The sequence below is a fragment of the Silurus meridionalis genome, chromosome 25 (assembly GCF_014805685.1).
Source record: "Silurus meridionalis isolate SWU-2019-XX chromosome 25, ASM1480568v1, whole genome shotgun sequence".
Lineage (NCBI taxonomy): Eukaryota > Metazoa > Chordata > Actinopteri > Siluriformes > Siluridae > Silurus > Silurus meridionalis.
This window is the reverse complement of record NC_060908.1, coordinates 14,991,252-15,014,803: the sequence shown is the minus strand read 5'-3', so window position 1 is coordinate 15,014,803 and position 23,552 is coordinate 14,991,252. Positions and strand designations below refer to the sequence as shown.

Sequence of the window (23,552 nt, the reverse complement as noted above, 5' to 3'; positions counted from 1 at the left end):
TTACACACGAGACTTCGCTCTGCACTGAGAGCGCTACCGTTTAGAAATGATAATTTATTCATTATATTATATATTTATTATTAAACATATTCATATTTATTTACTTTTGCAAGTTTGACGTTAGTTTTTTTCTTTGCTATCCAGTATCCATTTTAAAAACATGTCGGTTGATTAATCGGTTATCTGCGAGGACCATCCAACCTTCGGTAAAATCCACTATCGATCATGATCGGGTCCCGTCTGCTCATGCGGTTACAACAAGAAACGACACAACTCAGCGTGTTGTGGAACGGAGCGGCGAGGGCTCCTCACCATGGCAGTTCTGACAGCCCCGATATTCTGTGTGGTTCGTTCAACACCACCTGGGACTTTTTTTTTTTTTTTTAAGGCTGAACCCGTTTTTTGGAAATAAGCAGACAGGAATGATGCCAAAATTCCATTCACACTATAACTATTCTTGATTATTCGCACCACTCCATTATAACTAATGGCAAGGGTTTCAAAACAAGTTCTCACCAGGTCCAAACTATTGCCCACACCCCAGGGTTCCAACATTCCCTGTTACACCCTGTACATGTGAAAGCTTGTGATGGATCTCAGACCTTGTCGTTTCTCTCACACAGGAACTTGAGTCTCTGAGCTCTCTTGTGCATGAACACTCCGTCCAGGTGACCGGTCTCTACCGAGCGGATCTCTATAGCCTTCTCACCCCAGCCCATGATCTGATTAGAACAGATATGAGCTAGAGAGAAAGAGGGAGAGAAAAAAAGCGAGAGAAAGAAGTCAATTTCCTTCTATATGTTTCTAGTGCAACATTGCCAGCTATGGTTTTCATACATATGGTGCTCAAAATCTGAGTGTGTGAGTCCTACCGACAGAGGTGGGCATCTCTCCCCACTGCAGCACCACGTCTTTGATGATGCGGCCGTAGGTGTTGACGTACACTCCCTCATCCTCGTAACACAGCAGCATCTCCATTCCGTCGGAGCTGGGAAGGAAGACGATCGCATGCGGAGTCACCTGAGACTGGATCTGCTCTCACACACACACACACACACACACACACACACACACACACACACACACACCTTTAGAATCTACTGATTTATGAAAAGTGTTTCTTTCTGATTAGGAAATACCTGTAGAAGTATAAACGTGTGTGTGTTAGGTTTATTTTTATTCATTTATAGTTGCATTTAGTGTTATTTCTTGCAAAATGGGAAGAAAATCTGCATCACTACTAATCTGTCCCGCATGCAACCACCAGGTGGCAGCAAAGTGCACAAAAACACTCTGCGCCGGAGTACACCTCGTTCTCTCCATCTCCACATCCAGCACAGCCTCGATGACTCACGTGGACAGGAATGTAGATGTCGTAGTTGTTTCCGGAATCTACGTCGATGGCATGGAAGCCGGCGCTCGAACCGTAGATGACCTTCAGCCTCTGTCCTTCTTCTACGGTCAGGTCGACCAGCTGGGGTCGGTGGGGCAGGTCAGTGAACGACTAGAGGGTGAGAGAGAGAGAGAGACGAGGAGGTTAAAGAGGCATGAAAACATCATGTTGGTCAAATGCGTTTGTGTGTGTGTGTGTGTGTGTGTGTTCTAACCTTGAAGGCCATAAATTTGTGATAGGGTTTGGGAGCCCAGGCATATACCTCCACTGCATTCTTCAGGGCGATGACCAAGAATTTGATCCGCTCGTATTTCACTGAGTGCATCACACACACACACACACACACACACACACACACACACACAAAACAAATTGACAAATAAAAACCAGGACGGTTTTGAGAATTCATGTCGGCAATCAAAGCAATTAGTGATGCAGCATGAGTTCCATGTTCAACATATAGACACACACACACACACACACACACACACACACACACCAGCAAGTTGAAAGGATCTTGACCCTAAAGTGTACACTTACCCACTTTGTAGTGCACACAACCCTCCATTTCCCCTACAGTGGTCCAGCCCTGCTTCTTCTCCACCTCGGGGTCGTTATGGAGGATCTTGTTCCTCAACCAGGCCAAGTAATACACTCGCACCTTGTTCTTTTTTCCTGACAGAGAGAGACGTGGAGTTAAAGCCACACATCCTACTACATTAATTTGTGTAAAAGCAAAGACATTTTTTTTTGCCCAATTCCGACTTTATTTCTCACAATTCCGACTTCTCGCAATTCCTACTTGTATTAGATAATCGTGCAGCACCGCCCCCTCTGTCCAGACAGCTTTACAGCACGAGAAATAAAGTCGGAATAGCGAGAAAACGAAGTCGGCTTTGGCAGACAAAATTGGAATTGTGAGAAAACGGTCGGAATTGCAAGAAATTTTAATTAGACTTGACAAAAATGAAGTAATTTATATAAAGAACAGGTAGAAAACCTGATATGGTGATTAGCAGGTTGAGTCCTTCAAGCACATCCATCTGCTGGAACCTGCGGGAGTTGATAAGTGGATACACTTTGCCCTGCCCACTGCGGTCCAGCAGCTTTAACCCGTTCTCTGTTCCAACCAGCAAGTTTACACCTGCATTCACACACACACACACACACACACACACACACGTAAGGCCTAACATGCACAAAAATCCGGGAGTCCAGTAGGTGTTAACACCTGCAGCGTGTGTGTCTCACACACACACACACACACACACACACACACACACACACACACACACACACACACACACACACACACACACACCGTACCCCAAAGTGCAGCGCAGAGGATCTCGGAGTTAAACCTCTTCTTGTATTTGCGAATTTCGGGGGTGTCGCTGACAGGCCGAGTGTTTGTGGGGTTCACGTTCACCATGGAGCCTTTTCTCACCTCCAACTTCAGTTGGTCAAACCGAGAACCCAGACCTACACACACACACACCTTTAGTCTTCTTTTGCACTAATAAATGTACAGCGTGAAGTTCTTTATCAGTCTACAGTAGTACAGTGCTCAGGTTCTCCCTCATAAATCTCTTCGTTTCATAGTAACTAACCTCCCACTGTGATGGGCTCCCCCGTCCCTCCTGACGGCTGGTACATTCCGAGATCCACAAAAGTGGTGAAAGAAGATTTCCCAGAAGCCTTGACCAAACCTCTGGACTGATACTGAAACCAGGACGGTTACACGACTTAAAATACGGCAAATTCAGATCAATACGGGTATTTTTTTTGAACGACAGATTTAATGTTAAATCATTTTGCAGAATGAACCCCCCCGCCCAGAAAAAAATCTTACGTCAAAAGTGGAGTCTTTGCCAGGAGAGGAGTGGGAGGCGGAGTCGGTGGGGGAGTGGGACGGCTGAACCACGTCAGGTAGGTTGGTGTATCCGTTATGATTGCGCTTCTCAGGAGTCTGAAAACAAACACAATCAGAGCAATTCTCACATATAGAACGACCCTCTAAACAATGTGAGGACCATATTTTTAAATACAAATTTTAAATATGTTTTACTCATATCATATCTGTATTTGATAATAAAGGTTGGCTTTCAAACTAAAATTTACCCGTAGTTATTAACCGAGGTCGACCCACCGATAGTTGCCGGAACAATCGCCAATCATAAAAAATCCATACTTGTCATTACAAGAGCGGCCTCTACAGGCGACTCCATGACACCACATGCTGCTTGTTTTTTCATGCAAGACTGCGTGCTGCATGGAGAGCGCTATATTATATATCTTATTCATAGTTTATTAATAATATTATATTAATTCATATATTTCCTCAAGCACTGTTTCATGCCTCAGTACTCCTTTTTTTTTAAATTCAGTAATATTTCACATGAAGTGTTTTTTTTATATCCAATACCTATTTTAAAAACTATCGGCTGATTAATCGATTTTCGGCGAGTACAATCCAAACTATTGCAAAAACAACATTGGAATCTAGCATTGAGAGTCGTAATAAATACACTTAAAATCCTAAATTCTCCACAATAATCCTGGTAGTCACTCTGGCCAATGTTACAGAATTAAAGACAGGAAAAACGATGTGCCCCTCAAGGAAAGAAGTTCGGTAGCCCCACCTGAATTTTCCTGTTGGAAAAAGTACATTGATTCCAACACACACACACACAGAGTCGTATCTCACCCTCTGAACAAGCATGGTTTGATCGCCGTAACCCCCGGCTCGCTCTTCCTCTCCTCCTTCCCCCTCCTCCTCCTCGTGGACCACCATGGTGTTCACTGAGTCCGAGTCTGGGTCTCGTGGCCTAACACCAAAGAGAAAGACCAATGATAAAGCTTTCACACACCTGGATGTTCTAACGTTCTGGAGAGAATTTTGTGCATCTGAAGAAACACGGTTTTGCTTTCTCTCTCCTTCTCTCCTTACCGGTCAGTGGGACTCTCCTCCTCCTGCCCTTCTCCACTCTCGCTCTCCTCGCTGCTCTCGCTGCTCTCTGAGGAAGACGAGTAGTCGTTGGCCTTCACCGGAGGACGTGGCTGTTCCTCAGCGCGCTCCTTCGAGTACAGCCCGTGATCCTGATACGGCAGAACAATCACAATCACGTTATGCAAAGGGACCTACAAGCGGATCTACTCCTGAGCAGGGTTGCCAAGGGGCGGAAAAATGTCCGGGAACTAGAATTCTGTTTAATTCTGGAAATATTCAAAGTGGGAAACTAGCCAGGAATTTACAGGAATTCATAGAAATTCATTTGAAATCTGGGGAAATTTACACAAACTCTCATATACAAACAAACTGTAACATTTTGGTCATAAACTGACAAACTAATATAGATTTTTTAAATAATGACAAGTTGAATAAATGCTAAAAAATACTATGTTTGTTTGTATAATTGTGTTGCACAATAGCTTACAGAGAGCACAAAGTTTTAAACATCAATGTATGCGATATTTGTGTAATTAATACTCGTCCACGACGTTTTTTAAAATTATTTTGACGTGCAGGATTCAAGAATTGATGTGTGTTATGTGATTGAGGAATGCGCAGTGCATGCAGGAGGCGTGGCCTCAGTGGCCCTGCAGTAAGTGTGCTGTGTGCATGTGATTGCTGAATGTGCAGGAGAGAAATTTTACTCAAATTGCATTAAATCTGGTTGTTTTAACTGAAATTATCCTGCAAGATTTTTTATCCCAACTACATTTAAGTTCACTGTTACCTGCAATTGTGTAAATTCCCAGTTTATTCCCATGGAAACTTTCCAATTTAGAACATTTCCAGAATTTTGCAACCCTACACTCCTGACTGGCTAAATGGTAATTTTGGGTACGAATTTCTAAGCAATTTTTTTCTGCCTCTGCTCTTGGATTTAATTTGGAGCAAATAAATAAATAAATAAATAATGCAATATTTTTTGCTTTTGCTGCACCGTTTTCTTTAATAAGTCTTTCCCTTTCCTCGTGTTTGCTGCAACTGAATCTGTGCAGTCAATACCGGAAAAGCGAAAGCAAAGGTTCTTGAGTCATCGGGGAAGCATTACCTTTGACCAGGATAAACATTCCTCACCCTGAACATCATTCCTCACTGGGTTTCAACAAAATTAACGATCCCAGAAAAGCGTAATTCTGAAGACAGACGCTCGCTCGCTGCATGGGATCGTTAGCGGTCATTAAATCGGATCAAATAAGTATTCTGTCAGTTTCCAGGGCTTATTAGGGGGCAAAAGGAGTTCCTGGCATGCAAACAAACTTCACACACACACACACACACACACACACACACACACACACACACACACACACACACACACAGGTACTAACCTCTCCTATTGCTCTCTTATAGCTCTGAGGATCAAAAGGAGGATTGGAAGCACACAAAAAAACAACAGTGGCAGAAAGACGAGAGTTTCGAGGTTAGTATTAAAACAGAAGGAAATATTTTGTTTAATAGTTAAACATAGCAGGGGGAAGTTTCTGCAAAGTCAGCAAGAGTATTTTTTTTTATAGCTGGAATGTTTTCACAGCCTGCATGCTTGTGTTAAGCTGAATTGTGTGTGTGTGTGTGTGTGTGTGTGTGTGTGTGTGTGTCTGTGTGTGTGTGTGTTCTACCGCTGGTCTGCTAGGTCTGGATGAGGTGCGGGATTCTCCAGGTTTGTGTCGGCCGTCGTGGGAAAGGATGGGAGACGAGTCCATTTTGGACGAACCTAAAATTGTAATACGAGAGACGCTATTAGGTTCTGTGTAGATCAGGGGTCCACAGCTCCTACTGATTCTGCATTATGTTAGGGGCTGTTAGGGGCCGCCACAGCGGATCATCCGTCTCCATACTGCTCTCTTCTCTACATCTGCCTCAATCAAACCATCCACCTGCACGTCTTCCCCTCAACACATCCATAAACCTCCTCCTGCCTGATGACTCCATCCTCAGCATTCTCCTACTGATATAACCCATGTTCCTCTTCTGCACACGACCAAACCATCTCAAGTGCACCTCCCACCTCCTCTCCATAACGCTCAGATCCTTACGCTTGCCCATTTTTCCTGCTTCTAACACATCAACTTTGAAAACAAAACATTTACTTGCTGCTTAATAATGAACACATCCCACTAACAGGTGCCATGATGAAGAGATAATCAGTGTTCTTCGCTTCACCGCTCATAATGTTATTCCTCATCGGTGTATATGTCATATTGAAATCGTGGAATCGGAAAACTCACTGAGGATGCGGTGTCTCTCCAGGGAGCCGGTCTGAGGCAGGTTGGACATGAGGCTCATGCTGTCTCCTCTTTCCCAGCGGTCATTGCGGCTCAAATCTGGATTGCTGACAGGCACAAAACAAAAGTCAACCACCGATTTTTGTTTCCCTAAACTCTTTCGTACTGAACTGCAAACGGCGCTCATGGGGAATTAAGCCGAATCAGTGTAATAAAAATCCGCAATTGTGAATTATTCTGGCGGATGTGGGGCCCCTTTGTGGAATTTACTTGAAAGAGCAAGACCATGGGTTTTCACCCAGGGGTCCGTGACCCCTAGAGGTACTGCAGGGGGTTTCGCTAATTAATGTTCAATCACAAATCATTTTTGTAAAAAACATCAAAGATAAAATCTTAAATTTAAATATATTATAATGACTACATTAAAGATCGAGCTGAAGTTCATGGATAATAAATGTATGAAACTGCAAATCTGATTTTAATCGCAAAATATATGTTTATGATGCATAAAAGATTTGAAAATGTATATTAAAAAAATATACAGACAATGATGTGTGTACAACAACATAGTTCTAATTGTTTACATAATATAACTGCCGTAATATGATTGGTCCTTGAACTGAAAAACGTTGAAGACCCCTGCCCAAGTGTTGTTTATCTTTTTTTCCTGTTCTATCCTGTGTTCTGTTTCGATCTATACCTTACCTTTCCATGGTCACGCTTTCATAATAACAACATTGTTATTATTGTGTTTAAATGCATGTTGTGCGTCAGCTGTATACTGATCAGCTCTGTTGTGGTTTTAATCATTTTTAATAAGAAATCAATAAAACTAAGAAAAATAATTGTAATTAGAGTTTAAGATATTTTCTGCGTACGGAAATGAATAAAGATCTTGTGGAATGTTCTAGAAGGTTTCCAGTTGAATTTCTGGTGTGTGTGTATGGGTGGGTGAGATGTGTTACCTGGCCCGTACTGGGTGCCTGATCCCAGACGACAGGTTAGTGTTAAGAGCCGTAGCGATAGACGCGGTTCTCTGAGGAATCTACAAAATAGAAATATATTTACTCGTTTTTTTTTTTTTACATCGGCGCGTTAAAACGGTTCTCTGATAAAAGTCCATGTACCTTTGGAGGCTGTTCGATCTCAGGGAGGCGGATCCAAGGGCCGTGGTCGTCTCTTATTGGGCGCTGCTGAGGGGCGGGGCTTTCAGACGTGGGGTCCGAGTTCTGGCGGACGAGCTCGCGCGAGTGCAGTGGCCGGGGTGTTGGGGTGGGGGAGGTGTCCTGGGTGGGGAAGGCGGACATGGTCTTAGTGGGTTGATCGCAGAGGGACTGGGAGCGCGGCACGGGCGCGGCGTACGGCTTCAGGGGCACCAGGTGTGCCATCTGGAACTACGCCAGGCATCGAAAAGGAGGTGCAAGCGTTGAGAAGGCACGGGAAAGGCGGCGAGAAAGTGAGAGGCGTGCATTATTATTAGTTGGAAAAGTAGGTGAGGAAAAGAACAGGAAGGTTCGGCGATCCCAAGCCGAGGAAGGGGGTTCCGTGGCGGAGGAGGGAGAGGAAGGAGGATGTAGGAGAGCAAAACAGAAAGGAAAGAGAGAAGGATACAGTCACTGAAGGGAAACAGAAAGCAGAAGTGAAAGCAGAACATTTTGAACAGGAGAGCCACCGGTAAGGTACACCTGCACTCAAAACCTCACTGCTACACAGTCCAGATGTTCAACATTGATACTGATTTCAAATGCCATTCATAATGAAACTCGAACAGTTAATTAGAAGGTGAAGGTAAAAGAAGACATGCGCTCCATTTCCACACACCTTGCCCTGGCCACCTTGGGGTTCGACGGGTCTCTGCATGGGCGGAGTCTGCGCAGCCTGCACGCCTCCTGATTGGCTGATCGAGTCAGATCGTGACTGGATGTTCGTGTCGGAAACGGTGGTGCAGATTTTGGGTGAACCCTGTCTGTTCAGTTTACTCCGCTCCTCCACCTGAAATGGAAAGAAAGAAAGAGAGAGAGAGGGGTGTTATGGTTTGTTATGGTATCTATAGTAATGCCTCCCCAATAGGGCCTTCCAAAAGTGCCACATAAACAGAAAGTATAAATATTGTATTGATGATTTTGGAAGAGTCTCCAGTTTTAGGGCTTTGTAAAATATAAAAGTGTAACTTTTCAATTACTGGGGGTCTCTAAAATATGACAATTATTTTTACTGCATATGTGTAGTACGAGGTGGAATCAAAAAGTTTCGAGTCTAGTTTTGTAACACGCCACCAGATGGCAGCACGAGGCTGCACACACAGTCACAGGGAGCACCGAACTTCATAATCAGTGTGCCAAAAGACATTGTCCTGTGTACACTGGAAGCTGTGCAACTGGTGCTGTTCTGACCGTGTGCATGTATACATATAAACTGTCACATATATACACATATCTTCGCCTGCTTCCTGTCGCCGCTTTGACACCATTGCCGAGATCCGGCACGAAAATCTCAGAAGGCGCTTCTGAAACAAGACTTCCAGGATATATTCCAGAAGTGGCAGGAACACTGTGAGAGCTGTATTGCTGTGCAAAGAGACTTTGCAGATGATAGTTTTTTAGGTGATAGTGTGTAAACGTAGATAAACAAAAGTTTTCTTTCTTGTAAACAGATAGTCTGGAAAGTTTTTGACACCACCTCATAAATGTAGTGGTGCATTAGTGTGTATGTGTGTGTATGGACCTCTCTGGCCCAGGCAGGCTTGTTGTTATCCAGGTTCTTGCTGTAATGATAAAGCGGTTTCTTCTCCTGCTGTTGTTGTTGTTGCTGCTGCTGCTGCTGCTGCTGTTGCAGGGAGACGAGGTAAGCGTGCTCCTGCTGCAGTTGCCTCTGTAGCCTCTCCGACTGCCTCTGCTCCTCCAGCTGCTTCCTCTTATACTCCTAAAGTACACACACACACACCGATTCAAACAAAAATCAGGGGTCCAAGACAAATTTGACATGTTCTGGGTTGCAGCTACGGGTGCTCCGATCGATCGGTCGCCGATCCTAAATCGGCCGATAATCGCGTTGGTATGTTCGATCGGCCGTCTCTATAAAGGCCGCTCCAGAAGGGCCGAGCAGATGGCGCAAAACTTGCGAGACAAATTTGTCACGCGCTGATAAAAATGGCCTCACCGATCTGGTGTCTCTACAAGGATTGTGAAAAAGACAATAGCAAACGTGTGTACCAAGAAAATTCTCAATGTGTAGGGTGTGGCCCCCTAGTGGCAAATAAAGGCGTGACAGGTGGGGCGCAATGAACGGCAGGATTTATATATATTTATTTTTTGTGTTCTTCATTAATCTGAATTTATGCTTTTTTTCTCTATTAAAAATAAAGTGCATACACTCAAAGCAACCACAAACAAAAATTTAGGTCATTAATGCAAGCAAATTAAAACAAAAAAAATTTTATAAAAATTTTTTTACTTGATGCGGTTTGATGTTATTTATCATGTAGCATAAATAAATAAAGTCTTTAAACAGACCCTGTGATTGGTTATCGGCATCGGACGATACAGCTACCAGTGATCGCCCCCAAAAATCCTGATCGGCGCACCACTTGCTGATGCGTCTCATTTCCACACAATTGCACGGCACGTTTTCTTTTTTTCCCCCATAAACGGGGTAGATTCTGTCCTCCCCGAGGACTTGTTCTAGAAATCTCTACAAGCGGAGTCTCCGGTTTCTCGCGCGTCAGCTACATTTACGCGATTAAACCTTTAGTTCATGATCACACGGGTGCAGTGTTGCACGTTAACCTCTTCTGGAATGTCGTCGTAGATCTGATATACGTCAGACGCAAAACTGTTCATGCAACCTGGTCCTGAACCGCTGTATTAGACTTGATGAAAATCGCATATCAAAGTGATGTAAGGAAACTTGGGTTTAGAGTGAAAAGTGAGCCAGGATACAATGCTCCTGAAGCACAGAGGGTTAAGGGCCTTGCTCAAGGGCCCAAAAGGGGCAGCTTGGCGATACTGGGGCTTAAACCCCCAACCTTTCGATCAGTAACCCAGAGCCCTAACCACTGAGCTACTACTTCCCACATTTCCCACAAATCTTATGCTTAGGTGTCCACAAACTTTTATCCATAGAGTACAAACTGATCAGTGATCTCTTCATCATGGCACCTGTTAGTAGGTGGATATATGCATGTCTTCCCTCACCACATCCATAAACCTCCTCCTTGACCTTCCTCTTTTCCTCCTGCCAGCATTCTTCAACCATTTCAGGAAATTTTTAGTTCTTTCCTCACCTGGGGAAATGTAAATATGATTTCCACGACCCCCCCAACGTGTCCGGGATTAAAGCGCAATCCATTAAAAGACGAGCGGAAACCTGAGACGCATCAACTCGAACAGAAGTAGTAGTAGGAGTAGTCGCAGTAGTGGCGGTGAGGGCAGCGCAAGAGTTCGAGAGGAGAGCGTTACCATCAGCAAGGCCTGCTCCTGCAGAAGCTGCTGCTGGAGGATTTCTAACTGCCTCTGCTCTTCCTCCAGCTTATGCCTTATAAATTCCTACGGAGCAGAAAGAGTGAGAGAAGAAGAGAAAAGGGAAAGAAGAACGGAGACAAGAACGAGCTGAGAAAGGAGAAAGAATGGAAATACTTGAAGAAAAAAAGAGATTCTTGGAAAAGGGCTGATCTCATGCCTTCTGCTTGCACCACCATGTGTGTGTGTGTGTGTGTGTGTGTGTGTGTGTGTGTGTGTGTGTGTACACAGAGTTGGATTATGAATATGTTGTCTGGGGCACACCTTATGTGGACCCTAATAATGCAAATATTGGACATCCAACTGGTGTGTGATGGAGTTTTCCGATCTTTAGAGACTAAATAAATAAATGTAGGTATATAAATTGATCTAAATGGATTTCGAACGCTCCGAATAAAACCGTATCGTGACCCATCATTCATACGGAGCGATGTGTGATATGGGGTTGGGCTGTATGTGTGGAAGGATAGAATGTGAAGCTTGTTGAATATTCAGAAGCTTCACGTGGAAAATAATGGAGGATGTAACGATGAGAAGAATCTCACACTTCCTATAGTGTGTATGGCAGCTTCAGTGTGTTAGGGTGGTGTTTAGTAGCTGGAGTGGCCGAGAGTGGGTGTATGTGTGAGAGTGCTTACGGTCTTGCGTGTGTGTGTGTGCGCATGTGTGGGTGTGTGAGTACACACAAATGTATTTATATATAATAGATATGGACAAAGGTTTCTGGACACCTGATCATAAGATTTGTGCTTTTTGAACATCCCATTCCGCTGTAAGAATTCCCTCTACTCTTCTGGGAATGCTAGAAGACTAGATTCTGAAGTGTGGTTGTGGAGATTCAGCCATGAGGGTGTTGGTAAAATCAGGTGCAGGTGTAGATGAGGAGGCATGGGTGCAGTCAGCACCGCAATTCACCCCCCAAAGGTGATTAATACGGTTGAGGTCAGAGATCTATAGCTGAAGATCTTCCACTACAAACCATGCAAAGTGGATCTTCATAGAGCTGGCTTTGTGCACAGGGGTATTGTCATGGTGGAACAGGTTTGTGTCTCCTAGTTCAAGTAAAGGAACAATTTCATGTTGCTTCATTCAAAGGGGTCCTGAAAACATTGTGATCCTCATTAGTTTGTTCTAACATTTTGGGGAAGAACCAAATGTAGATTGAAAGTCAGGCATCCCAATACTTTTGTCTATATATATAATATATATATGTGTGTGTGTGTGTGTGTGTGTGTGTGTGTTTGTGCACACTAAACACTGAATATATACCAAGAGAGAAGCTGCACACACTAATTCTTCCTGATTGGTCTTTTACGTCTTTGAATTTGACTGAATGTGGCGTACGCGGCACACTGCTCGCCCCCACACACACTCACACACACACACTGACACAGTCAAAGCTGCACCGAGAGCCTGCTCCCATGGCAACCGAATCACAGGCATTCCATGATCGGAGTGGGTGCCTACGCTCGGCCGCTATTGGCGGAGGCGTGGCGCTGGTCGCGCGCCGATTGGCTACCTGCTCTCTCTCGGCCATCCTGCGGTCCTCCTCCCGTCTCATATCGTCGAGTCTCCGATGAGGAGCCTTCTCCTGCTGCCTCACCATCTCACGCTCCTTCCTCTGTTGCTGTGAGAAGGAGGGAGAAGGAGTGAATGAGAGACGGAGCATTACTTTATATAATATTAAACCCCTCCCAGGAACACCAGATGATTTCGAACAGGAAGTCATAGGAAAGGAGGGAGGGATATAAAAAAAAAAAAAAAGAGAGAGACGTGTGAGTGGTAGGTGACGAAGGGACTGATGAGTCACCTCGTTGCAGTGGTGGATCTCTCGCAGCTGCGAATAAATCCATCCGTATCTGGCATCGTTTTCTACCTGTTATATCCTAATAACTATAATTATACGTGAGTGACGCCGCCGCTCCGACATCACGAGCTCCAGGCTCCTTACGTGGCGATTTATTCGAGGCCGCCGATAAACCCCACGGTAACAGGCAGCATATACAAAACCAGCATAACATCGGTTCTAATACCGTTTATCGGACTTTTCCCTGTAAAACAGATTGAAATCGGACATTAAACATCTACGCGGCTCGTTTAAGGACTAACGTCTCGTCAAAGCTGAGGAAAGAAATTTTTAGCTGGAAAGCCCAATACGCTTACAGCTGACTACGCACACGCTCCATTAAAAAAAATGTGCTTCCATCATCCACTTTTCTTCTTCTTCTCCCCTCTAATCCCCTCCCTCCCTCTCTTTCCCTCCCTCTCGTACAAAGTCGGGAGATAAATATATCGACTAATGATGCTTATTGCATTACGGACCCGTGGCTTCTCCCTTTTGTTGTGGTCGATTACATGGCAGCTTTCTGATCTCTCTCTCTCTCTCCCCCCCGCTCCTTTTTTCTCTCGTACACTTTCTGCACTAAAAAAAACAAACAAAAAAAAACCTCTCCCCATCTGGTTTATTTTACTGCAGAAGAAAACTACATTAGGACACATTCTGCGTACAGAGTGTTATTTTATAATTACAGCTTCCTCTCACACGCTTCTATCCGGGTTCAAAGCCCAGTAATGGGTTCGCTAATTAGTTCGCCTTTCCCTTTTTACTGATTTGTCGACTCCTGGTGTCTGGAACACGTATATTTTCGTAGTCATTTGTGTGTAAAAGAGGATCATGCTCAAAAAAGTCCACGTTTGCCAGACGTCTATCGGGCTCTAGTCATTTTCCTGCGTCCGCAAAGTACACAGAGTGCCTTTCGTCGCGAGTGTTCCCGTCTCAACACCGGAAAGCTTCATCTCTCTCTCTCTCTCTCTCTCTCTCTCTGACACTATTATAATCTCGCTTCTTACTAATGAAGCAACAAACCCCACTTTCTGCGTTATTCACTGTTCTCTCACTGTGTTATGTGAAGCTCCACTACACAGACGAAAGATACGTTTTAGTGAACACCTTCAGTCCGTATTTGCTTTTAAGAATTTGCTCCACTCTTCCTGGAGGATGTTCCACTACATTTCTGTGGAGATTTGTGATCATTCAACTTCGTGGTAACAATTTGAAGAAGAACTGAATCTCGCTCGGGTCAGGTGTCCTAATAGTTTTGCTTATATAGTGTTTATCACTCCTGATCTGCAACGTTTATGCTGTTAGAACATCTCCTTTCATTTCCATCCAGCAAAATGAAGGCCAGATAGACATTTATACACACATTTGTAGACATAACACTACACACCACACACACACACACACACACACACACACAGAGCGCTTATGAAGCGTCGCAATCTTGAAATTCCTCGGATGCCTTTCTTCACCGGGGTTAAATATTAAGGAAATCTCTTCCTGGACCTGTGCTGAAGTGCACCACTTGACTCCCAGCTCATGTTTGCACACTCGCTTAGCATTCGGAACCAGGACATAAACAAGCCGTGGTGTGGACGTCTTCTGTAACACGCTGTAACACACACTCCGAGCTGTCAGAGGCAAAAACACACGAAGCACGAACACGAGTACTATTACATGCTGCTTTGCCTTCTTTAGTCACGGCTGAGTCACAAAAGCGTGACACCGAATCTGCTATCTGTAGAGCAGCTCCTGAGACTGGATCAGGTGAAAGCATCAGGAGAAGACGTTCATGTGAGGAGATCATTACATCATAAAACATCTGAAGCTGGTAAAGAATGAGTTGATGTATATTAAGCATCAAGGTCGGTGTATGTGTGCATGTGTGTGTGTGTGTGTGCGTGTTACCTCCTCGAGTCTTCGCCGCTGCTCCTTCTGCTCCTCGATGCGTTTCTGGCGGTCGTGAAGGAGCTGGCGCTTGTGCTCCTCGGGGTCGCGGCGCTGTGCTGCCAGCTGGGCCTGCTGCCGCTTCAGCGCCTCGGAGCGCTCCTTGTTCTCCTGCTGCAGACGCAGGAAGTCCCGCCTCAGAGTCGACTCACCTGGAACGTTCAGGATGGAGCTGCAGAGGAAAACAGACCTCGATCAGGTTTAGGTGGTGAGATACATCCAGACAAGGATGCAGGGAGCAACAGCGGAGCCTCCAGAAAAAAGACATTTTTGAAAACGATAAAACAAGAAAAGACCTTGAATATAGGAACTAGACAGACAATCAGACAGGAATTTAAAAAGGGGGTGTGGCTCGTGCATTTGTTAGTTTCAGCAAAATGTGTGTGACGTGTTTTTATCCATTCTAGTAAAAAAGAGGTGTGGCTGTTGTATTTGTCAGTGCCAGTAAAAAATAAATAAATAAATAAATGTGTATTTGGTAGTTTTAATAAAATGGGTGTGGCTTGTATCAGATTGTATTATTGGCTGCTTCAAAATATCTCTTTCAGACATCATTTATCCATCTTGGAATCAAGGTGTCTCTCAAAAGGAGCGACTCAAATCCCGTGGGGTTTCTAAAAGGCTTGGCATTGGCAAGCAAGAAATGTGCACATATTTGTATATATATATATATATATATATATATATATATATATATATATATATATATATATATATATATATATATATATTTTTTTTTTGTGTTTGTTTTGTTTTTTGCTGTATTAGCTGTAGTATTACCTGGACTCTCTCTCATCACCTCTGTTCTCATCCTCTTCATCACTGCCGCTATACTCGTACTCAGTCTCCTCTGTAAGAGACGGACAGAGACAGACAATATAAAGCAGGATTTTTCTACAGGCATCTCTGTGCACAACCTCATCAAGCTTCTGCAGCTCAGACACACACCGAATTCCTGCTTAAATCAGGAACATGGGGACTCGCGACACACGAAAATTCTTAAAGGCGTTGAAAATCTAACACGTTTATTCATATGTTCTCGATCCACGAAGCACTGCGCTTTCCGAAACCATGAAAGCAACCATCTGCAGACCTGCTGAGGCTGTGTGTGTGTGTGTGTGTGTGTGTGTGTGTGTGTGTGTGTGTGTGTGTGTGTCTTTGAAACCATGTGGTGGATCAAAACTCATGGGGGAAAATGTGCAGCCTTCACCCACACAGCATGATGGGTAATGCACACACATTCTGAGCGTAACACAGTAGGATCTGACAAAGACAAGAATAGTGCCGAAGCCAAAAATAGATTTTTTTTCTTTTATCTCTAACTATAGCTACATTTAGCGTCGTGGAAACACACATGAAGCGCATTTCAATTGATGCTGAAGACTTCCATAATTGCTTTGATGATGCATTAAAACCAATAATGTATTTCAACACCAATTCCAAAAAAGTTGGAACAATCCATGTTCTGTTCACAAAAAAAAACAAACATTTTAATCAATACCAATTGCTGATCATACAGGAACACAGGATTCTTGCTGCTCAACAGTTCTGGGTGTCCTTTGTTATGTTTTTTGTTTCATGATGAGCCAAATGTTTAGGAATGTCTAGACTACAGTAAGGTCAGTTTAGCACCCAGACTGCCAAGTCATGCTATTGTATTAAATGCAGAATGTAGTTAGCATTGTATTGCTCATATATGAGAGAGACATAACCATTCGAGGTCTTTTAAGTGTTTTAAGGAAAACTAGCGATTACCCAGAATTGCGCAATATATGATACGCGAAACAAAGCGACCTGTGGGTCACACGTTAACACACATGTGATTGGTTCACCTTTCTCGCCGCGTTTCTTGCGCGTGCGGTCGATGTGGTCTTTGAGCTGGATGCGGACCTGGCGCTCGGTCGGCTGGTCTCGGATGAACGAGTGTTTTAGCAGCTGCTCGGTGGACGGGCGGCTCGGGTACGTCTTCACCAGGCAGCCCTCGATGAAGTCGATGAACTTTTTGGACCTGAAAAAAGAGAAAGATTTTTTTTCTCAACTGAAAATGATACAAATATAAACATGAGGAGCTTAAAGTAGGTGTGTTATAATAAAGGAGGTAATGACAAATTTATAATTATTACTAGAAAACTTTTGAAAGGTATCTGAAATATCGCGAATGTGAATAAATATGTGGTCGTTGATTAATGATATCACTTCCTGCCCGATATGTTGCAAATGTTGTTCAAAACATGGTCTTTAATTCATGACCTCACTTCCTGCCCGATTTATTGGGAACGTGGACCGAAACTTAACTCAATGACATCACTTCCTCATTGATTTGTTTTGCAAATGTGGATCAAAATGTGCTCTTTGCTTCATGTCACCACCTGCCAGATGTGTTGCGAATGTGGATCAAAATTTCATAACGATTCATTCATAAGGTTGAATGGTTACTATACATTAAATAACAGAAACACAGAAATCCAACATGGCTGCCGTGTGTGTGTTTTAGATCTTTATAGATCTTCCCGGGTTGAGTCTGGCCTAACGGGAGTCCTGCTGTTTGTTCGGATAAAAAATTAAAATTAATTGACCAGCTGAAGGCATGCACTTTCCCCAGAATAGCAGAGCACTGAAGGAGGCAAACGGTGTGATACGAACGCTGGAACAAACATAACTTTACAAAAAGAAAAAGACAGAAATAAAAAGGAGAACAGAAAATAAACAGGCGGACGAGAGCACTGGCACGGAGTTTCTCAGATTCTCTTATATAAGGCATGTTTGTAAAAAGGCAGATAAGCGACACGTGCATAGATAAGAAGTCCGGTGTGGAGCTTTGTAATATAATAGAAAAAGCAAAGACAGTAGAAGGAGATAATCAGGGCGTCCTGACCATTTCTTGGACTTGAGTTTGGGAGGAGGATTCCGCGGGATGAGGAACAGCGCTCTCATGGGATGCATGTCGCACAGCGCTGCGGGAAACAGAGACACAATCGTGAGCACAGACAGGCCTGCGCAGATTCCTTCAATCAGAAATGGTATTTAAGGGCACCATTTACAGCAGATTAGAAGAGTGGAAGGGGTTACAGTGATAAACAGAGGGGAGGGTGCACAAACTTTTGGCTTAAAAAAAATAGTATTCATTATTTCAGAGCCCAAATAAACATATCTCGAACTTGTATATAAAACACACTATTTAAACAAAAGTGTCTGTATCTCAAAGGCACATGGTTGATGAATTTCCCCTTCAATTGAACTTCAGTGGAAGATCTCCTACTAAAGGACTCCAAACCTACTGAACACCTTCGTGATGAAATTGTTTCCTGCACCCCAGGCCTCCTCACCCTCACCTACATCAGTACCTGGTTTTACTAAACACCCTCATGGCTGAAAGAGTCTCGCACACTCCTCCACAAGCACACTTGTGGAGGAGTGTGCGAGACTCTTTCAGCCATGAGGGTGTTTGGTAAAACCAGGTACTGATGTAGGTGAGGAGGACAAGAGTGGAGGACTATGTATGGAAGGACAATGTATGGAATAGCACGTTCAAAGAGAAGCACATGATAATCTTATATTTGGGTGTCCACAAACTTTTGTCCGAATAGAGCTTTCTGAATATGAATCGCTTTCGTTCGGTCCACAAGATCTCGCATGTATGTTTGAGTACGCTAGAAAGTGTTGAGCAAGAGCATGAGAACGATAGCGAGAGATATGGAAGGTGACTACTATGCGCAGTTGCATAAGAGTGGCACACTGACCGGCATGTCCCACCCCCACACACATACATATTATATATATATATTATTACATTACACACACCTAAAGCTTCACCAAAACAAAGCACTACTTCCCTGTCTATTCTCTCATATCTGATGTATTTTAACAGCTCCTTCTCAAAATTTGGCTGCATATCAGATCTAGAAAGTGAATCAGTCTGATCCCAGTCTGCCCCAGGCTCATTTGGCATCACCTTTAAACGTGAGAAACCTTTCCATTACGGATTTTGTGACACGTTAGATTAGGCGTGGCTCTGAAACACATCTAACTGCGTATGTTTGCTGCTTTATGACACCGCATGCACCACTTCAAAGCCAAGCTACATTACAGTGTTCTAAAGCATTAATGTGCAAGTGCATAATTTTGCGTTTATATACATAAATGTTAATTTTTTTTAAAGGGGCTGTCAAAATTAACGCAGATTGTACATTGTAACGGCGCAAAGTTTATTAACGAGCGATTAACGATTTGACAATTTTTATTAAAGATATAAATAAATAAATGTAAAAGATTGGAAATTAAAGCCTTCCACACAACACACGTTTATTCACAACGTCCTTCGTCTACTCGGATACATAAAAAAAAAAAAAAAACTTTTTAATTACTAAATATTTGTTGTACTGATACGGCAAGTCTCTACTCAGCACTAAAATCCGCCACAAATAACCCTCTGGGGGTCCACAAACGCGCGGGGGCGGTTTTTGTGGCGTTTTTTTCCCCATAACATCCTTTATTGATCGTACAGATGAGAGCAATACATCATTCTAATGTGTGAAGAGACTACTTTTATTTATATACACTCATAATAAAAAAAGAAATGCTGCGCTTATGTAAAATGAAAGAAAACAGACAGGGGGGCGCTCTCTGCCGTGTCCGTCATCTCTCTTCACAGACACAAATAAAACAACATGAATCTCGGTGAATACTTGCCTCATATACATGCATATAAAGCTGTAATGTCTACATTTGGTCTACTTGATTATATATTTTATACACACACACACACACACACACACACACACACACACACACACACACACACACACACACACACACACACACACACACACACACTTCACTTGCCACCATATAAATGTGATTTGATTTATAAGCAATTAAAGGAGAGAGGAAAGAGAGAAAGAGAGAAAGAGAGGGGAGAAATAGTTTAAGAGAGAGAGAGAGAGAGAGAGAGAGAGAGAGAGAGAGAGAGAGAGAGAGTGTATTGCTTACGAGGTGCTCCTTCTGCCATCTCGATCGCTGTGATTCCCAGAGACCAGATGTCGCTCTGTGAAGAGAAATAAAGCATTATCAGGTGTGTGAAGCCCGATCTTGGGAATACAACACACACACACACACACACACACACACACACACACACACACACACACACACACACACACACACACACACACACGCTGTATTCGCTAATGTGATTTAATATGATAAGCCCAAAGTCCATCGTCAGTTCCGTTGAGCAGAAGATAACCAAAAGGTATTCAGTGTGTTGGAGCAGCTTTAAGAAAATATTGAGAAAAAATTAAAGACATGAGAGAAGCTATTAAAGAAAATGTTTGATTAGGAAAGTCATTCAAAAGAAAACATGCTGCTGAATGACAGACGAAAGAAAATAATGGTGCACTGTTGTGACACTTTAATTTTTTTCATTAATTTGTACATATGGGTTGAACTCTAAAGCAGGAGCAAAAGCTTTTAAATTACTATTTATAAATTGCTGAATTACTATAAAATACCTACATTTTTTGCCACAGCAAAAAAAAACACACATGAACACGCACTCACGCAGTTACACACACACACACACACACACAGAGCAGTTACCCTGTAGTCGTAAGTGGAGTCGGGGTTCTCGTCACAGGCGATGACCTCAGGTGCCATCCAGTAGGGAGTGCCGATGAAGGTGTTCCTCCTGCCTACGGTCCGGTCCAACTGAGCACTCACACCAAAATCCACTGGAAAGAGAGAGAGAGAGAGATTGTGGACAGAAAAAGAGAGATTTGGGAGACAGAGAGGGAGATAAAGAGATGGAGAAAGCGAGATCGGGAAAAAGAGAGGGAGAGAGACAGACAGACAAACACCAGGGCTGTCAGTGTGACATTGTTATATATACATAATAAATAATATACAACATTCAGTGTGTGTGTGTGTGTGTGTGTGTGTGTGAGAGAGACAGATGTGTGGTAGTGTTTCGCAGGATTAGTGGTAACCTGACCCACGAATAACCTGCTTACGATGACGAACAAATGATTATTCAGATGAAGAAAAAATAATAATAATTATAAATTTCTTACATTTTTTTCTCTTGAATCCACATTGAAATAACATTTTAACACAGCACAACCAAATCCATTGTCTCTCACACACACACACACACACACACACACACACACACACACACACACACACACACACGGGTCAGTGTGTTTATATAAGAGTTTAGTGCTAAAGCAGGACACGTGTCTGAAACCCACACCAAACTCTAACACGTGAACTCTCCCACTTTCTGATTAGAAGTGGACACACACACAGTCACACTAACACACCAACACACACACCAACACACACACCAACACACACACCAACACACACCAACACACACACCTTACCGAGCTTGACCTCTGCGTTCTCGGTCAGAAGAACATTCTGGCCTTTGATGTCTCTGTGGATGACCTTATGTGCATGCAGGTGTGACAAGCCCTGAGAGAGAGAGAGAGAGAGAGAGAGAGAGAGAGAGAGAGAGAGAGAAAATGAGAAAGAGTGAGACACACTGAGTGTAAAACACACACACACACACACACACACACACACACACACACACACACACACACACAGAGGAATGCTGTTTCTCATTCATCTGGGTGGCAATAGTAGATTTATTTCCATTGTCATGTGAGCATTAGAACAGCCTCTGGGTTCGTCCTTTTGTGAGTGTGTGAGTGTGTGTGTGTGTGTGTGTGTGTGTGTGTGTGTGTGTGTGTGTGTGTGTGTAGGCTTCTCACCCTTAGAATCTCTCGGCAGATGTAAGCAATCCAGTCCTCCTTTAGGGAGTTTCCTTTAGTGTTCTTGACCAGGTCTGTCACCGAACCAGCACCGCAGAACTCCATCACCAGCTACACACACACACACACACACACACTTAACAAACCATTCTATACATGCATCAAACACTCAATAATTCTATTGTACACTAATTAATACAATAGAACAGAGTACACTGTGGCCAAAAGTATTGGGACACACGACTTTTCCACATTATATGGTTCTTCACCAAACTGTTCCTACAAACACGTGGGATGTCGGTAACCTAAATTATTCCCTTTTCCCTCCCAAAAAGTTTGGACGCATTACTACGGGGTTTTCTTTTGAAAAATACACGTTTTTGAAAGAAGTCTCTTAAAATATATTTTGAGAAACGACTAACAATGAAATCCAAAGTCCAAAATGTAATTTCTTTAATAAGTCTGTATTCGTTTGCATGCATGTCAGCATATGTTTTTATTTTATGTTTGTAGATGATACAGCTTATAGACATTCCCCCAAAATTTCTATTTGGTTCCTAATTTTCTAAATTATTTCTTGAAAAATTCCAGGAATTATTGGGAATATGGAATATTATAATAGAACTTGGAATATTTCCCAAATTCCCATGGAACGTTTCTTGGAAATTCTTTCTGCCCCTTTTACAACCCTAATAGTGTGTGTGAGAGGATCAGACATGTTCTAATGAAGGGCTTTAAACTAATGATGGATGAACATCACCTGGCTGGTCTCCTATTGGTTCGTTCCACACTGTTTTGCTTCTCATTTGCACAAATTGAAACTACTGCACAATACAAACCGGGACCTCGCGAGCGGAAAAGCGGGAACTAAACGAGGAACCGTGTAAGAACGAGTTCCGCACCCAGAGCTGGTCGTCGTGGCCGGGCGGACTCTTCTTGACGAAGGCGCCGTAGTAGGTGGCGATGTTGCGGTGGTGGCTGTACTTCTTCAGCATGTTGATCTCGGCCTTGATCTCCTCCTCTTCCTCCTCGGTGACGTCCATCACCTTGATAGCAGCCAGCTGGCCCGTCTTTACATGGCGACCCTGAGCAAAAATCAGAGAGAGAGAGAGAATGAGTGAGTGTGTGTGTGTGTGTGTGTGTGTGTGTGTGAGATAAAAAATAGCACAGAGCAGATGTGTAGGCTATTAATAGCTGAAGAAATCCCATATCGGATATTGGAGTGGGGCTGGTGAGAGGGTGACCTCGTTCTCACCTCGGTACCCCGCGTTCACACGCTTCGTAGCATTAATCCCGTGGACTAAACCCTGAGGAGCAGACTGCTTGACCTGGAACATGTTTGCATCCTTAAAATCAGATTTATTTACAGTAGATTGATTTCTCGTTGTATCTCGAGCAGCTACGTGAATTTGACTTATCACAAAGCTCGGGAGCCTGGGGCGTGTCCTGAGAGTCACGTGGAGTATACATTAACATGGCAGAGGTAGAGCTGTAGAGCTTCACCAAAACAGGCTTGTATGTGAAAGAGCCATGCGTTAGAAGTCTAAAAGCATTTACGTAAATCCATGATTTGCTATCGGATTTTTTCTGCTGAATCGTTGTGGCGAACCGAAATCGTTGCGATCGGGGCGAATCTTTAACGTATCGTTTCCTCCGACTGCACATTCGAGATCGATTATACAGTTATTACGCTTTTTGGTTTTGCACAGAAACCATGGACGTGTATTACTTTTGTCTGCAATAAAATCCCTCCTAAAACTCGTACTGTACTACATTTCCAGCCTGTCATTCTTCTCCTTTTCGTCATCCTACAGCGGATCCTCAGAAACCGCGCTAATCGGATT

At 43.4% G+C, this 23,552-nt stretch overlaps 1 protein-coding gene across 5 annotated transcripts in view; it reads right to left on the bottom strand.

The window, feature by feature from the left end:
• Positions 1-23,552, bottom strand: part of mink1 (misshapen-like kinase 1) — a 40,622-nt gene that overhangs the window by 6,986 nt on the left and 10,084 nt on the right. Inside the window, exons 3-31 of one of the 5 annotated variants that reach the window (XM_046839181.1) lie at positions 22,611-22,793; positions 21,709-21,819; positions 21,316-21,406; positions 20,531-20,661; positions 19,922-19,976; positions 17,808-17,886; positions 16,765-16,940; positions 15,713-15,782; positions 14,894-15,104; positions 12,665-12,772; positions 11,086-11,172; positions 9,353-9,550; positions 8,450-8,620; positions 7,756-8,022; positions 7,594-7,673; positions 6,632-6,735; positions 6,023-6,117; positions 5,735-5,758; positions 4,344-4,492; positions 4,101-4,221; positions 3,246-3,362; positions 3,004-3,115; positions 2,720-2,875; positions 2,394-2,537; positions 1,934-2,068; positions 1,608-1,708; positions 1,355-1,504; positions 873-1,032; positions 603-742 (exon numbers count right to left, since the gene is read on the bottom strand). In XM_046839181.1, the coding sequence (XP_046695137.1) occupies positions 603-742; positions 873-1,032; positions 1,355-1,504; positions 1,608-1,708; positions 1,934-2,068; positions 2,394-2,537; positions 2,720-2,875; positions 3,004-3,115; positions 3,246-3,362; positions 4,101-4,221; positions 4,344-4,492; positions 5,735-5,758; positions 6,023-6,117; positions 6,632-6,735; positions 7,594-7,673; positions 7,756-8,022; positions 8,450-8,620; positions 9,353-9,550; positions 11,086-11,172; positions 12,665-12,772; positions 14,894-15,104; positions 15,713-15,782; positions 16,765-16,940; positions 17,808-17,886; positions 19,922-19,976; positions 20,531-20,661; positions 21,316-21,406; positions 21,709-21,819; positions 22,611-22,793 (3,726 nt within the window). The remainder of the gene's footprint in view (positions 1-602; positions 743-872; positions 1,033-1,354; positions 1,505-1,607; positions 1,709-1,933; positions 2,069-2,393; positions 2,538-2,719; positions 2,876-3,003; positions 3,116-3,245; positions 3,363-4,100; positions 4,222-4,343; positions 4,493-5,734; positions 5,759-6,022; positions 6,118-6,631; positions 6,736-7,593; positions 7,674-7,755; positions 8,023-8,449; positions 8,621-9,352; positions 9,551-11,085; positions 11,173-12,664; positions 12,773-14,893; positions 15,105-15,712; positions 15,783-16,764; positions 16,941-17,807; positions 17,887-19,921; positions 19,977-20,530; positions 20,662-21,315; positions 21,407-21,708; positions 21,820-22,610; positions 22,794-23,552) is intronic. The other 4 variants (XM_046839184.1, XM_046839182.1, XM_046839183.1 and 1 more) reach the window with 4 other exon arrangements.